Raw genomic sequence first — 18,001 nt, 5'->3', positions numbered from 1 at the left:
AGAAAACTTAGATAATTAAGGAAACTAAAATATCATAATATGATTCGAACGTAACGTGTAGTAAAACACATATTAATTCAATGTATCTTGGGAAAACTGAAGTTTCTGTTTCTAAAAATAAGAACGGAAGCAAAAGTAAAGCTTTCGAGATTAGGATGTTGCATCAGTATTCTACCTAGATGTTAGGAGAAAGCCTATGCATTTCTCTCCAAATGTATTGTTTTCGCGTAATTCGTCCCTATCTAGTTCGTGTGACACCTTCACAGTAATCTACGATGTATTTTTTATGAGCTGGCTTGCTGAGCCTTTGACTTGCTTGAATCACCCACAAATAGATTATTTCAGGAAACATGATATGAGATAAATAAAGGGTTACAAAAATTTAAAGAAACTGCAAAACGAAATATATATATATTTGGTAAACAATTGGAATTCCCAATTGATTCCTGAACTCAAGATTGTGAAGACTTTTACAGGCTTTGTTCTGGTTGTTGTTGTTGTTGTTTTTTTTGTTTTTTTTTTGTTTTTGTTTTTTTTGAGCCGTGTTTTCTTAAGAAAGTTTTATGTTGTAGCAGGTGCCGATAGTTTGGTAATATATGATAATATTCGTTAATTTGACACAATTTAGTTTTCGTTAGAAGAGTATTGTTTCAAAGTTTTGAAAGAGAATAATAATAGTTACCGAGACGTTGCGTCACAATGATACTGAGCAAGGCCATCGATATTGCGGAACAACCGTGGGCCGTGTTTGAAATCACCGGGAAGTGTTGGTTTGAAGATCAGCAAAACAAAAACAAACAACAGCCGAAATGAAAAGAATAAAGTCCTAGCTCCAATTTATACACTGAGAAACTTAGTTATTTTGTTTTCAAAGAAAAGCTAGAGCCAAGTGGAACGGACAAGCAGATGGTTGTTTGGTTGATCTGCTCTATGTTCAGCAGACTACGAAATTATATGAAACTTATGAAAATCAATTGTTCTGCGTTGTCCCCTCCCATGGTTTGACACTAAAGAAGGGCGAGCGCTAGAGTTTTTATAATTTAGTTTTACATTATCCTTATTCTGATTAAAAATGCTAATTGGTATAGAAACACTTGACTCTTGAAGTTTTTAACTCGTACTTGAAAGTTCGACATTTTAATACCTCAGTCTTTGTGTCGACGTCTTTATCCTTAATCTGTCATATAGATTGCGTTTAATCGCACTCGCTGAGAAGTCTTCGTGTTAATAAACTTTTGTAATACAAGATAACATATACTATAAATACAACTTTCTTTTAGAGCTATTTCAAGCCATGCTAAATGAGATCGATCCCGAGTGAAGAAAACTTTACGACTGAAATTAGAGTGGGGATAGCTGTGGATCCTTTCAAAAAGAAAAGGGTGAAAAAGTTCAAGTAGCAAAGTTTGGTGCCTTGTATAAGAAAAGAGAAACTTTGAAAAACAATAATGGTAGACTAAAATAAGCGCGTGGCTGAAAAATATACTCAAAATAAAATGAAAAAGTCCAAAGTCGTTTATGTTAACTTTTCTAAAGAAATGCTGCCCATGAACCATCAGAACAAAGCCGCTGTGTTTACAAACACGAAGCGGGAAAACAGCTGACTCGAAAAACCCTATGTTAAACCTTTTATTAGAAGAAAAACTCGAATGAATAGCTTTTCAACCCGCTCACGCATGAACTACTGTTAATTGTTAACAGCAGGAGTGAGATGTGTTCTCATCAATTCTACAATATTGTTTGTTTTTTTTTTCTCTCAAGGGGACGTTCTAGATTAAAGGTATTGTCCAAATGGTACTCGACGTTTTAGAGAATATGCGACAGTTTTTGAGTTAAATATGAATGCGTAAATACTCCGAATACACGAGGTCAAAGACTGAAAGACATTTTGGAATTCCTAACCAACCTGAAATGATCAAAATACTGAGATTACGAGAAAGATTCGATCATTTAAAAGACATTAGAAATCGCTACAGCCAAACAAAGTCTATGCCTTAAGCTTGAAAGAAGTGATTTCTGTAACTGTTAATTATGTTTGGGGTAAAAATAGCTCATTGCGCCAAACAAGTGATACAAGTGATAGGACTTTAGCAGACACTTGAAATATTGAAACGTAAACCAGTTGTCATGACGGATGAATTCGTTAGTCTTCAAACGCCCTGAGGCAATGCTTAAACAGAGTTTGTTGATTAATTCCGCACACTTCTCAGCGTTCCTACATTTATTCAGGATTTACACATTTTAATGCAGTTCCATTAATTGACGCCAGACTACTAAATGGAAAGGAATATCATGGACTGTTATTAGGATCTAACTATGTGGACGATAATCGCTAAGTGATTGATGCAATACAATCAAGTCGTCTTGAATTAGACTAATCACGTGACTGTACTACCTAAACGAAACGCGGGAAATCATGGAAAGTAAGAGCGTCTAGTCAAATATTAACTACAGTACTCCATACTTCTCATCATACAAACAATAAGTATTTCTATCTCAAATTAAATGGTAAATATATTTTTGAGGCGGTTTTTTGTTAATCTCATTAACTGAACAAGCATCAAAGCCAGCACTAACTAAGAAAAAAACACACACACAATTAAACCACACACACAATTAAACCACACACACGCACACACACAATTAACACACACACACACACACACACACAAAACAGGATTTGAATGGATCGAAACTATTTGTCAATCCCTAAAATAGAGCTCTTGTAAATATAGCAAAATAGCTGAAGAACTTTCAATGGCTGAAGATTGCACGGTTGGCGCGTAGCGGTGAGAGCGTTTGCCTCTCACAGAGGCGACCGTACCTCCAGTGCTTTGAGGGTTTTTTTCCGGGCGTTTTCTGGTTTTCTTTCCTCTGCTAAAATCAACTTCTAAATTCCAATTCAGTGGCACAGTGGAGAGCCACAATATTATGTAAAAATGTCACAGTTAACTGATCCCGGCATTAGGAATAAAACATAATCTTTTCCTCTTCTCTAATCTTAAATATTGTTTTTCAACTATCACTCCCCGTACGGGGCTCTTCCGCGAGGTTCCCTCCACACGCACTACCACTGCATTTTATACTTACGACATACATCACTCAACTCACATGTTAATTTTCACGGAGGGAGGAAACCGGAGAACCCGGAGAAGGCCCTCGTAGCATGGGGAGAACAACACATCAAACAAGCTGACATATGAAGCAGTATGAGCCATCGCTCGAGCCCGGATCACGGCGGTGAGAGGCGAACGGCAAGCCCCTACACCACCTATGCCACTCCCCCCCAAAAATGAAAAGTTTCATTCTATAAAAGTAAACTAGGGGAAACAGTGCGTGCTTGTCGTATATATAGCGAGTCGAATATAGAGTAGTAGTAATATGTATGCGTGGAGCCTAATGGGCGCAGCAGGGAGTCCAATCATGGCGGTGCCTTAAATCCTGAAAGCACATAAAGCTGACAGTATATAACTATGTCTCAGATGGTTTAGCAAATCCCCGCATAGGTCCAAAGTACAACTGACCCAAGTTTGCTTGAGAAGCCTGCGTGCACCCAGCCTTTTCTCTGTCAAGTCACGCAGAAAGGAGTTGTCTATCAGACACTTAATTCTTGAGGTACAACTTTGTACCGTTGGAGTACGATTACAAAAATGAAGGCCGCTCGGGTCAGTAATAACGGGCACGTTTCTACAGAGATGTTTGCTTAGACAAATCCACGAGGACGAGACCCATTGTTAACCGACCGGCCGCTTATTGCAGGGTAAACCTTCCCAGCTACTCAACGACTTCAGATACTCCACTTCTGACACTAGCTCCGCCACAAATCATGAATGGCAATGGAAATGCTATCTACATTTTTAGATTGCTTCAAATATTAATTCTCTTTTTCAAGCCCCAAGAAACGGTCACAGGCTCTGGAACTATAATTTACTCCCAGACATAAGTGTTTGAAAATTCACTGAATCCCTTGCTTTGTTTATTTTTCCATTATTATGTTATTTCATTTTTCCATTAGTTTATACCAGTTACCTATAATTTATCATTGTGGATTCTTTTGGTTTTATTTTGTATTCTTGGTGTGTACCAACATAGCTTAACCAAGTAAATAAACTAGACTAGAAGACTAGTCTAGTAAGTAAGAGTTAGTACTAATTGTAAATCTACATAACAGCTAGCCCGCGTGTAAAACTAACTATACAGTGACAATAATATAAATATATAAAACAAGAGTTTTCAATTTTTTAAAGTCAGAGACAAATAAACATCTTCGAGTATTATCATGAATCCTGATTTCAATGATTCTAGTATATTGAGGAATATCTGTATGGATAATTCTAGTGATAAAATTATGTAGTAACTTACATATAAATAAATATATGTATAAATATATAAATAAATTGAAATATGTAAGAGTATATGTACTACAGAAAAATAGTCATAAAGATTACAAAACGACGTTATATATCCTTCACATTGACGGTATAATGGTATTCTTAAAACGAATAGTGCGGAAATGTGGAAGATTGAATCTATGCCTATGACACTAAAGTCGAGAGCTTCGAGTTTCCACCAAACTAGCAAACTAATTTAAATGCATACGTAAACACGTACTTCAGTAGAGAAAACGATCAAATATTGATTGATGAGATTCTTATATATGAATAGAAATATGGGGAGTCAGCCCTCAATCCTTTGTTCCTGCCAAAGGGCGGTTGTATATTGAGTTTTAATTACACATGGCGCCGGCCAGACGTTACTTCCATAAGTGAAAATTAAAATAATTTACTCTTAAGGACGGCGACACAACGGCTCAGTGGAATGTAGACTCATACATCACTTAACCGAAGATTAAAATATTTAGCACCTGCAACTTTTTCTTCAACAATATTAATTATTTTTCCAAGACTAAACATTCTTCGTCTTTTAGTAAAACGAAAGTTTGATTGCCTTTTGCAGTGCCGCCCTTTATTTCATGACTTGGTAAACTTTTTTGATTGTCGTCCATGTGAGTAATGAGAGATCTATGACTAAAATACGAAATATAAAAGGTATTTGATAATAACATGTTCAAGACAGTACGTCCGCTGTGATTGGTCACCATTAAGAACGTAATTTTCTATTTTCGAAACGCTGTTGTATATCCAAATCTTTTATTTTTATAAAGAACTTAAGTCGCAACTCGCAATTTCGATTCAAATAATTAATTCGTAACCTCCACTTTTAGGCAAAATTACTTTAGGTTTTCAAGTTTTCTTCGTGCTGTAGAATTATGGAATATCTTATCAAAGGACTGTAAAAGCTGTGCTCTCTATCGTCGCTTATAAGTCATAAGCTCATTACACTCTGTACAAACTTCCGTCCTACCTTTCGCCGTAATGTTTGCATTTGTGACTCAATTTTTGTGTACATTATCAATTTTAGATGTTTTCATTTCTCAATATTATGTTCTTATTTCTTGCTTCATTTGTGTCTTATTTCTTTTACTGTAAGGGGGCGGATGTCAATTGGGACTCTATAGTCCTGTTACGCCTCCTGCTAATTGCTCGTCTTTTCTTTCGTTATTTTGTGCTGTATTGATTGTAGTTTCTACCAGGCGTAATGTGTTTATTTGTTTATCCGCTTATTTAGTTTTCTTGGTGACGAACTCAATACTAAAAAATAAATAATAAAAAGTGTATGACTGACAACATTTACTGTGTCGACACACTAACCGGGACCTCTTGAATAAAACTGACCAATCAGATACCAGTAAACTAGACAGAGATTGAACTGATAACAGCATTAGCCAATCAGATTATAACGTTCTCACTTTCTTATTATAGTTATGCGCTATCTGATGGGCTGATAAAATATTGAACTAAATGTTGCAAGATGCATGATTGGTTAACGATACACTGAGTTTATCCTATTTTTTTCCGTTTGGAGTATCCGCACAGTAACTTCCGCGCATAGTGAAAAAAAGACAATATGAATATAACGTATCCCATATTATAACTTTTCTGTCATTCGCTGCGATATTAAAATCTTTATTTTATTAAGTTTTAAATATAACACTAAAATATTAATATAAATATAACTGTCATGGAAGAACTATTTACAAATACATATTGTTCGTACGCGTATGAATTATCATGGATGTAACTTTAGATATATACATGGTGTTTGTCGTTACTGATTACAAATAAACCTCTTTACCTTGGACGAAATATTTTCCTATTTCATACCACGTGTCATTCCCGTGAGAATGCGATTTGTTTGAGTTGTATCCATCTTCATGTGTCTTCTTATGCGCAACGCTTAAACAAAGAATCGATACTCTAAGGAATGACTCTTGGTCCGAAATGGGAAAAGATTACACCCAAGCCAAAGAGGTCTTTTAGATTTTCCTTCATTATGAATTTGTGGGTATCAAAATAGTTAATATATAATATTATTAACAAATACTGATATAGAGCAAATGACTTATGATCCTGAAGGATGATTGAGAAAACCTCATTGTATCTGATTGGAGGAAATTCAGGTTTTTTTTATTTGTTTCAAGCCATTCACATTACTTTGTATTGTAACAGCAGCAGATGGTAACAGACCAAGTGTCGTTAGATATTTCAGAATCCTGGAATGTTTGCACGAGGTTTTCTGGAATAAAACTCCCGATTGCCATTAAATTTTCACGGACGATAGATGACAAGTTTACAGCGCTTATCTACAGCATTATCGTCTGTGAAATTTAATGGCAACCTCTCAGTATATTTATCATACGAATGACTTACATTCATAAATATTCTCCCTATATTGCTAACGAGAGAGAACGCAATATGTAACAAATGGGTTGGAGGCAATACTACATATGTGACGTTGGTGTTGTACATATTGAACAAGCTTGCATTAGGGGAGGCGCCCGTGTTTTGGCGCGAAAACTTCCAATCTCCGAAGTCTATACAGCAGCTTTCTTGAATATATTAGTTAGCTGTAAGTTTCACGCTGAGAGTTCTGCTTTTAATGTAGAAAACTGGGAACAAATGTGTCTCGTATTTTGTTGTGCAGCTGAGCCAAGAGGTTACAAAAGCAAACACCCGTACCTCTTCACGGTCAATGAAAGACAATACTCTTCCAAGAATTACTTTGAACTTTTAGATGACAAAATATAAAATATTATAATCTATTTTGTCGATTTTTCAGCTTGATTACTCCCTCCAATCCATTTTACTTCAAGATCCAATAGACTATTTCTTTTCTCATTCAGCTAAATACCTTTGTGTGCTACAATACGATCTGTTCGGGAAGCTTATTGCTAAACATGTGTTCCAAAATGGTTGGTCTCACTGGCAATCAACTGATGCAACAGCGGTAAATACTCCAAGTTCTCTTTTCCTATGATATGCCAAATATTGCAGTCCATCTTCTTCTCTTTCTCAGAGAGAAAAACAGAATCATTCAAGTATTGGTAAGCATCGATAAACCGCTTTGTTCCGAGATTTTCTTCCAAGAATACTCTGACGGCTTCCATGTGTGCAAAGGCTGACTTGGCGTCTGTTGCATTTAAATGTAGAGTCTGTCCTCGGAACTTGAATTTCATTTCAGTATTATCATTTTTACTACTGGGTACTTTACTATTCTTTCTTATTTTCGCTTCAGTCTCCGCTGCTTTGGTAGCACAAGAATTATTGTTTTCTAATTCGGTCGCAGCCTTTGCCAAGAGAGAATGATTCGTAACGGCTGCGCATGCGCTATCTGGATTAACAGAAAATTCTCGCCGCGATGGCCCAACGTCAACAGCCGCACTAATTCTTTTCGCTCTTCGTCGAGCTCTATCTATATGCGCCGCTTTAAGCGCATGGAACTTGGTTATAGACAGCTTTGGGTTTAAAAAAGTTGAATCAGATTTATGACGGCCACTGGAAGATGATTGGTCGATCTTGGTGTTTGAAGCCACTTCAGTTACTACATTCCTTGTCGCGTCTGGTACAGACATCAGTGGTAAACGACGAAACTGCGCAACTTTGTAAGTTTGGCATCGCTTGAATTCAGTCGGTTCGACCACTGCGATCTCTGCGTCTTTTTCTTGAAAAACTGCGGGGGCTTTAACTTTCGCTAGCACCTTGGAGCCAGCTTGTGTACGAGTTGCAGGATGGAGCTATACAAAAAGAAAATCGAAAATGAAAAGTGTGATATTGCTCCTGTCGTGGCAAGGATTTGTGTCTCAGTATAAACATATTTTAGTTTTTGTAAGTATATAGTCCATTTTAATTTTTCATTTAAAAGCTATAATTTTTTATCGATAAAACTTTAGAGGAATTGCAATTAGAATCAAGGGCTTGTCAAGAAGCATTTTAAATATTATTACATAGTGTCCTGGGTCCGGTTGTACGAAGCGTGAATAGAGCTATCCGGCGGATTATTCCTTATCCAGTAGATAAGTCAATGCTGTTTTCTAGCAAATTTATCCAGTAAGATTTGTCCGTCGGAAAGCGCTATCCAGGCTTCGTACAACCGGGCCTGGTTACCATCTGTCGAAATGAACATTAAATATGGCCTAATTAAAATCCTATCTTATTCTCCTAAAGTTCAATCGCTGCTTTACAGCCTTAATGCTAACATTCGGGTCAAAAATTGTGTTGAACAATAAAATTACCAATCAGTTGTTATTCTGAAAGAGAAAAACGTCGAGAGAGTGGCAATACGTTCGATTCTTCAGGACGATTCTAATAATAACTCAGCGTTACCACAGGGAGTCATCTCATGTAGGGTATGTGTATGATCTCGAGTTGATAAGAAAAGGAACTTAATAAAACCACCTGCAACTGGAAAAATGAAGAGCTCTTTTTGATTTAAGAGGCTGTCTCTGTAAGAACCTCATAACCATTTTGGATGAAAAAATAGATTTCTTTCAAACTTTGTGTGTGAGTGTGCCCTTCCAAGGTTATTTCCAAAACACATTTTGTTTTGTGTCTCGGCGCTTTTTTTGCAAAGTTTCAGGGGGGGTCCCCTTGGAGGCCAAATTAGTGATTTTGACTACTTCTCATTCATGAAATTTGGGCGATGTTAAAAAATTCGTAATTCCATAACAAATCATCACAACACTAAATCCTTCCATATTATAGTAGATATATATCTTATGCAAAGATGAGTGGCCTTAAAGTTAAATATGAACTTATTTATATCTAGATATTTTAATTTTACCCACCATCGATAATCGACTTTTCCCAGTTGGCTAAAATATGGCTTAGGAAAAAAAATCAAAACTCAAAAGTTAGACTTCGTAGGACTATAATATTTGAGTACTGCAGAGATAAAAGATAGTTCTTACAGAAATTAAAATAATATTTTGCGGCCAGCAGGTTTTGAGAAGTGAACAGGTCGACAAACTTTCAGTATTTTTGAGATTTAATGTGTTACGTCAAAAAGGTGCAAATAGTTTTGAATGCGATTTATCTTTAAATGTATATAAATTCACTGTTTAAACTGGTCTAGTATATTTTAAAAACATTTTAACCACACAAATTGTAAAAAACGGTTTTAGAAAACAGTATTGGAATCGAAAGACTGATATCACAACATGCCTTAACTTTAAGGTAAAAAGCTGTATACTGTCATAAAATACAACGATAAGTTCACTCGAAATAAATAACTGTAAATTATTTGCACGATGAACAAATATCAATCGATAAGCAAATCACAAGATTATTTGTTCATATTTTGCCTACAACCAAAAAAAAAATCCAAATAATCCAGATAAACATGCCTTTGAAAACGAGTAATCATCTGCAGTTCGATACAACTGTCATGTTGATACATTTAGGCCCAGAAGTATCCACTTTTGGTCTTCAATTTCGTCCTCATTTCTGCCTCAATGAAGTCTTTGAATATAGTAATATACTAAAACATTATTCTTGTAACTTTATCGAGGATATTAGTTTAAAAAAACTGCCTCGTTATTTTCCTGAGTTCATCTAGTAGTTGCTCTTTTCTAGTAATCTAGTAGTGAAAGCCGCTGACCGGCGAAATAGATTCAGCTGTCACGCGTGGACCACAGGAAGCCCATTCTTTGTTTATTTGTTTTTATACTATATTAATACTATATTTATGTTTTGGATAGATCTACCAACCAAAGACATCATTGTCATTAACTTAAAATTTTCCTGACCTGGCCAAGATAAGTTGATACTCTGTCATGTTTTCTCGTGAAAGATGGTACTTTAGAATATGACCTTGAATATCATCTGTACATTCCAGTAGTTTTACAAGATTTACCTTCCCTCTAGACTCTCCAAAATTTTTATCCGCATGAAAACAAACACATACACACATACATACGCGTGACAGCTGAATCTATTTCGCCGGTCAGCGGCTTTCACTACTAGATTACTAGGAAAGAGCAACTACTAGATGAACTCAGGAAAATAACGAGGCAGTTTTTTTAAACTAATATCCTCGATAAAGTTACAAGAATAATGTTTTAGTATGTTACTATATTCAAAGACGTCATTGAGGCAGAAATGAGGACGAAATTGAAGACCAAAAGTGGATACTTCTGGGCCTAAATGTATCAACATGACAGTTGTATCGAACTGCAGATGATTACTCGTTTTCAAAGGCATGTTTATCTGGATTATTTGGATTTTTTTTTGGTTGTAGGCAAAATATGAACAAATAATCTTGTGATTTGCTTATCGATTGATATTTGTTCGTCGTGCAAATAATTTACAGTTATTTATTTCGAGTGAACTTATCGTTGTATTTTATGACAGTATACAGCTTTTTACCTTAAAGTTAAGGCATGTTGTGATATCAGTCTTTCGATTCCAATACTGTTTTCTAAAACCGTTTTTTACAATTTGTGTGGTTAAAATGTTTTTAAAATATACTAGACCAGTTTAAACAGTGAATTTATATACATTTAAAGATAAATCGCATTCAAAACTATTTGCACCTTTTTGACGTAACACATTAAATCTCAAAAATACTGAAAGTTTGTCGACCTGTTCACTTCTCAAAACCTGCTGGCCGCAAAATATTATTTTAATTTCTGTAAGAACTATCTTTTATCTCTGCAGTACTCAAATATTATAGTCCTACGAAGTCTAACTTTTGAGTTTTGATTTTTTTCCCTAAGCCATATTTTAGCCAACTGGCCAAAGTCGATTATCGATGGTGGGTAAAATTAAAATATCTAGATATAAATAAGTTCATATTTAACTTTAAGGCCACTCATCTTTGCATAAGATATATATCTACTATAATATGGAAGGATTTAGTGTTGTGATGATTTGTTATGGAATTACGAATTTTTAAACATCGCCCAAATTTCAAGAATGAGAAGTAGTCAAAATCACTAATTTGGCCCCCAAGAGGACCCCCCCTGAAACTTTGCAAAAAAGCGCCGAGACACAAAACAAAATGTGTTTTGGAAATAACCTTGGAAGGGCACACTCACACACAAAGTTTGAAAGAAATCTATTTTTTCATCCAAAATGGTTATGTGGTTCTTACAGAGACAGCCTCTTAAATCCGAAAGAAACAAGCCTAAAAATAAAAGCTGATTTTTTGTTATCATCATAAAGAAAGAAGTCTTTTAGTCTTCTAAAAAACTTAGTTTTTAGTTGGCAAAATGGTCTCCCATTTTGACTTTCATTGTAGTATCATTTACTTATATATTTGACCTGTTTTTATCGTCATAAATGACAATACAATACGCCTACCACTAGGCCGGAAAGAAAGGTCAAACGCATTACTAAGCGTAAAAGCCAAGGGCTACCAATACTGATTTGAAAGAAAGATGCAAATTTTGCCTACTAGAGTTATCACAGCTAATATTATACCTGTCTAGACACGTGGTAAAAACTATGCACAGAATCCTAATCAGTTGTGTAAACTATAAGTTAGTATTTGATAAACTGAAGACCTAGCCTTTTATCAGTGGACTCGACCGGCCTTGAACCTTTTTGTCTTTTCAAGGTGGCATTAATTTTGGTTAAGGAGACGATTAATTCCATGTATATCTACTTTCCTCTCGACCTACTCTCGCACAAAGAGCCTAAATATTCATAACATCCAAAGATGACTTTATGCAAAATCGTTCACAATATACAGATCTAGAGTCTAACGAAACTGACTAAAACCGCATATAACTTAAGACCTAACTGTTAAAAATGTGTGGTTATTGGTTCGTAAAACGAATAATACATGACAATATGTCTTTGCTGCCAAGTGCATTAATCGTAGTCACGCTCTTTGAAAGCACCAAAACAAAGACAAACTCCCGAGGCACAATGGCTACTAATTCTAGTAAGAATACAATCCTTAAATCAAGACCAAATGATTTCTTTAATATTTTATCAATTACTTACGTTTTCCTTGTTGAGTGTCTCAGAAGACGTAGACCTTGTGGATTTTGCACGAAGTCTTTTACAGTGATACATGTGGTAGTTGAGTGACTCCCGAGCTACTCGCCGCCTTGCGTTTGCTTCTACACCACCACATGGCGTGGACGCGGTTCTATCACGTGACTTGTTAGATGTACCATCTTTATCGTGGGGTGGTTTCATGCGGGTGATATTGTGAGAACGCGGTTGTGTAATGGTGTTCACCATCGCATCTTCTTCGTCGCTGTCGGTGGAGTCAGTGTCACTGCTGTGACTGTCGCCCTTGTCAGACACGAGTAGACGTGCTGTGTTCTTTCTCTCGACATCATGCGTTTTCCTGTTTAGTTCATTCCTTACATGTGTGTGCGCTGAGCATGACCTACGTTGTCCTCTAGATAAAGACGGCACTTCATCTTTGCCTAATGACTTCTTTTTATAACCGCTGTTTTCAGTAGATTTCTGAATCATTTTGGGTTTGATTTTCAACTCTTTGACACCAATAAACTTTCTATGTTTGGTGTTATCTTGAATGCAATCTTTTTTAATGCCACTAACACACTTAGACGATCCCGTTACGTCCGAGTAAATCCTTTCAGTTCTCGTTTTATATCTTGCTTTTGTCTTGTTTTGGTTTGAATTTATTTCAACGTTTAATGGTCGCACACCGGAATCGACCGTGGAACGCCTTTTCTTTTGATGTTCTTTCAATATTGATATCTTTATACTATTTCCTATTGATGATTCAACAGATTTAGCTTCTTTTTGAATACCTCGCCTTCCAGGAGACTTTTCACCACCACGTTGCGCATTTCGTAGTATCTCAACATATGACATACTTTCTGCTCGCCTTTCTTTGCGAATAGCTGCAGCAGGGCAACCATTTGTCTTTTCCCGGCACATCTCTTCTTCAGATGCACTATATACTTTCTCTTTCCTTTCCAGTTGTTTTTCAGGCCTCATTTTTACAACCGAGGGCGCCTCACAGTGACAACGTTCTGGTTGTTGTGATTTATGACAAGAAGCACTTTCACTCCTATCTCTTTCCACTTCAGTTCCTTTACTCATAACTTTTTCCTGACTCTCTTGTTCTAATAAGTGCCAGCTTTTGGCTTTTCCACATCCGTTCTGTATTTGGCTTTCGTTTGATTCTGTAACCGTGCTATTTATCTTCCCTCTAGGAGCTATCACAGCGTATTTTTCGACGTATTTCTTCATAGCGGGCACAAACAGAAGCTGCTTTGCCGAGGGACGATCGTTTGGGTTTGCACTCAGAAGAATCGCTATAAGATCTTCTAAAAGTGGACCATACTCACTAAAAAAATATCAAAACACCCAAAATATTATTAATAAAGTCTTATTGTAAAAGGCAAATCGTTACTTAAAACTTGAATCTTTGCTGATGCTGTTTAGGCCCTTTTCTGTACGAAGGTGGAGTGACCTTCTTCTTGAAAATAAGAGGAAGAAGGCTTGCCTTTAGCAAATGGTCACTGCCATTATGTAAACGAGATCCTTAAGTAGACACCTGATAAGCAATAGCTCTTTTACTAAAAACAATAGCTGTTATGAGAATACCAACACAGCTTGATGCTGAGGTGGGAGGTTCTTCTTAAATGAAGGTGTAGAAAAGGAAGTGTAAAACTTGGCAACTTCACTTATTCATTTATGGTCCTTTCACTTGATGACAAAAGATCGATCAACTGCAAATTAGTGCCTTTTTCATATGATCATTGAGAGCCATGCATAAAGAGAAAATCACAGGTTACCTGGGTATTGGTGCGTATTTCCCATGAAGGATTTTGACAACTAGAGACGAGAAACAGTCAGCAGTAAAGGGGTGCTTGAGGGATGTAATCTCGTACATCACGCAGCCTAATGCCCACATGTCACTCTTTTGGTTATAGCTGATCTTAAGTCAGGAAAAACGCTCTAGACGACAGAACTAAAACTGCATGGATATGAGAGCCGGGTACGTCATGGTGGCTTTCTTTGGTCATTTTGATTGATGGGAAGTAAGACAGACTGAGAAATATTACAGTGAAACATATTGTATCGTGATGTTTTTTCATACTTCAACAGGATTATTTTGCTCTTCTGTTCATCAGTCGTTCAAGGATGCAAAACTCGGGCAAATCACCTACGATCAGTGTACGGTGTAACTGAACGTGAACATAATATAAAAATATAATTCAAAAACGGGGAAAAATACAAAATGTCTCGCTATCCAGAGATGCCTTTTACATGAATCGTGCAGCTTCTTGGATGACTGAATCACCCAATAAGAAAACAAAACCTCTCATTTTCGAGTGCATCAAACTTTAACAGCGAAGTAAGAAAAAACGTAAGTTAAAATCCATTGTCAAGGATACGGTTGCCGTTGGCATATTTCAGGTGACAGGTAATATGGCGTTCCTACAGTAGTTTGCGCATGGTCAGTGGTACTGTCCAATATTCGAGCGATCCCAAAGTCACCAAGCTTGATGACGTCACTTCTGGTCAGGAATATATTTTGGGTTTTTAGATCTGTTAAATGAATGTAGGGAAAGGGTTTCCGATTGTGTTTATCTTAGGTTTACTGGTTCATGGAAAACGTTTGATCAGAGAAATGTGACGGAATTATTCCCCTCCCCTCCCCTCACTGTTTCGATCAACTATGGGAAGTTATTGATCATGGCCCGGTTGTGCGGATAAATGGCCCTATCCAGTGAATAAGTCGATCCTGTTATCCAATAAATTTTACCCACTGGAAATAAGATTTATCCGCCAGATAGCGCTGTCCACCCTTCGTACAACCGGGCCCAGATAAAACAACCTGCTCAGATGCATAGACTATATTTGACGGCTCTAGGCAATGGTTACGTAGGGGAGGACAAACAATTTCATAGCAGGAGATTTCAACTGCTGATGTTAATCTAATATTTTCTAGATATTTATTATGTGTTCCCTATTCTTCGATTGCACGTTACGTCATCGCGGCCATGTTGGTGTCATTTAACAAAAAAATTCTCATTAGCATCAATTGTTAACGGCACCACGATGGCCGCCATGCTTTTGTCTTTTGACTCTCTTGGGAATGCTTGCAACCCATCAATTTTTCCGATGAATGAAATACTCGAACTTGGACTGCTTTGGGCACTAGTTTAGAAAACAAAAAGTCAGGGACAATTTAGTAAGAGTAAAAATCTTAAAACTACATGCAGATGTTTTGGATAGTTTGAAAAAATAATCTAAAAAATATTTAAATCTCAAGCACAAGCCGTTCTCTAAAAAATGATATCTCGATCCTTCTAATGTTTGCCCCCATTAGAGACCGCATGACTAATTTGCATTTGATAAGTCTGAAAACCATCAAGGCGTCTGTCTTGAATATAGGCCTATTGATGGATTGCAAGCATCTCGAGAGAGTTTAAAGACAAAAACATGGCGGCCATTGTGGTACCGTTAACAATGGATGCTAATGAGAAATCTTTTGTTAAATGGTAACAACATGGCCGCGATGACGTAACGTGCAATCGAGGAATTGTGTATGTAATGTGTCGTAATTTTACAAAGCTTTGCAAACAATCAAAGTATGAAGGACTGTATGTCATGTATGTGTTCCAGATTCGTGTGATTCCGAGAATAGACACGCCCTTGGGTATGAATTCTTTTTAACCACCTAACGTTATTTCTTTTCTTTACAACATGTTATTCCCTTAAGTATAATTTCTTTCTTTGTTATTAAAGAATTTGGAAACCTCGTATGCATTGCAAAAATGGGGAAGACCTACGTAGCTCTCAGTTGATGTAATGTATTCAGAAAATCTATCGTATTCTATTGTCGTTCTACCTATTGTATTTGGTGTGATTTTTATGAATACATTACATCAACTGCTTGCTACGTACGCTCTCCCATTGCAAATGCATGCCTTCACAGAAGCGACTTCATATCAAGTCGAATATCAAATAAAAATCCTTCTAGTGGAAAGCAGGAAATTTGAAGGTTAGTGTGATAAAATAATAATAATTATCATTCTTAACGGATTGGTGTATTTTGTAGCTGTGATTATAGAGTTTGATAGTTTACCTCGATGTAGCATGTTTAGTCCATGAATGTGTTTGAGAGCGAGTAACAGCTGCGTAAACCAGTCAAGAACTTGCTATAGAGAATTAAAAAACACAACATATTTCAGTGCACAACGGAGAAAACAATATTGAAATACATAGTATTCAAGACGCAAATAAGAGGTTACATGGATGTTAAGAGTACAAGCGAGCACGAGCAAAGCATGCATAAAGAATATAAGCTGAGTAATAAGCATCTCGAATAGGAACTACGGTGTAAACCCCTTGTACGTGTTCATTATACATTGAATGACAATATTTAAGACTGAGAAATATATCAAGACACATTTTTATATTGCCTACTATAGTGCATACGGCATCGGACGAGGCCGGCTAGACGAAATATAATTTCTTAAGACAAGTATAGGAGTGCGTAGTAAACAAAGTAATCGAAACATCAAGATCTAAAGAACTAGTACTGAACAAGTTTCAACTATGATATTTCAGGAAAAACTTCGAAATATGAAGTATCTTTATCGGCATTTTCGTATGCATTTTCTAAAACACGTGCCAAATTCTGAGTATTTAAACTTCAACCTGCAGAGAATGGGACAAGTGTCTAACGATTTGAACTCGTTTATCAATTCATACTTTTTTGAGCACAACGACTTTGCAATTCTTTTGTGTGCGCAAAGAAACAATCAATCATTGCATGATGAACTAACCTCTTGTGGAAAGAGACTTGTGGACTGTTTGATCTTCGAGTATAGGTCACCTGATCAAATATATAAATAGTTACTACAATGAGAACGTTAAATTTTCCCTGAGCAATTTGGTGGCTGATTATTTGTGATTCTACATGATCTAAATTTGAGATTTGCTATCAAAGGAAGAATTATGCTGTAATATTTTTGTTCAACTAGTTTTCTTAACAGAACATTTGGTGTTATAATATTACACTAAACCAAAATGTTATCAACATAGCAAGAGATATTCCTCATTAAGTTTTACCTCCTTCAGCATACTCCATCACGATGTAAAAATTACTTTCCTCCTCAAAGGCATTCTTGTAGCGAATAATATTTTTGTGTTTAAGAGTGGAGAGAATTTTGACTTCGTTCAAAGCAAGATGGCGGTCGGCAGCTGTCATAGTACGAACGCTAAGTTCCTTGATTGCATATTTGTATCCACTCAACTTCGATTCGACGAGCCAAGCTGAACCAAATGTTCCTTTACCAATCATTGCAATCTTGTTATATCGATCCATCGTTGAATAAATATCGTATGATTCCTAGTTTAGCAGACCTTTCTGTCACTTTATAAAAGTATATTGAATTGATGTGTAATAATGATTTAAATTTCCCGCCTTTTTAAGTTTAAATATCTTGATACCAGGCTCTCTCGGAGAATGGCTTTTCTTTGGGAACTGGTGACTATAATGTACTCTTCAAGGCAATGTGAAGTTGCACATTTTTTACTATAACGGCCTTGGCTTGCCTTGGTTTATACAGAGGATATTAATGGTTTGTTTGCTACTCTATACACCTGTAGTTCGTAGCGTTCATGGAAACAGTTATGTGGTACGTTCGTAGCTAGAG

At 36.4% G+C, this 18,001-nt stretch overlaps 2 protein-coding genes across 3 annotated transcripts in view; one reads left to right on the top strand and one right to left on the bottom strand.

Moving 5' to 3' along the window:
* Positions 1-1,662, top strand: part of LOC116307366 (histamine H2 receptor) — a 159,794-nt gene extending 158,132 nt beyond the window's left edge. For both annotated transcript variants that reach the window (XR_004198392.2, XR_016118830.1), the window contains one exon: positions 1,281-1,662. The gene's annotated coding sequence lies outside the window, so the exon portion shown is untranslated. The remainder of the gene's footprint in view (positions 1-1,280) is intronic.
* Positions 1,663-6,063: 4,401 nt separating this feature from the next.
* LOC116307394 (uncharacterized) lies at positions 6,064-17,754 on the bottom strand. Its single transcript, XM_031717644.2, has 7 exons — positions 17,415-17,754; positions 17,129-17,178; positions 16,426-16,498; positions 14,729-14,882; positions 14,126-14,263; positions 12,348-13,674; positions 6,064-8,134 (listed from the first exon to the last, which is right to left on the bottom strand). The coding sequence occupies exons 1-7, from the start codon at positions 17,668-17,670 to the stop codon at positions 7,292-7,294; spliced, it is 2,841 nt and encodes a 946-aa protein (XP_031573504.2). The 5' UTR covers positions 17,671-17,754; the 3' UTR covers positions 6,064-7,291.
* Positions 17,755-18,001: the final 247 nt, after the last annotated feature.

The sequence above is a fragment of the Actinia tenebrosa genome, unplaced genomic scaffold, assembly GCF_029948245.1.
Source record: "Actinia tenebrosa isolate PJP-AT-01 unplaced genomic scaffold, QUT_ActTen_1.0 PGA_scaffold0__85_contigs__length_37466705, whole genome shotgun sequence".
In the NCBI taxonomy this organism is placed as follows: domain Eukaryota; kingdom Metazoa; phylum Cnidaria; class Anthozoa; order Actiniaria; family Actiniidae; genus Actinia; species Actinia tenebrosa.
The sequence above is the reverse complement of the archived record's forward strand: the minus strand, read 5'-3'. Positions and strand labels throughout refer to the sequence as shown.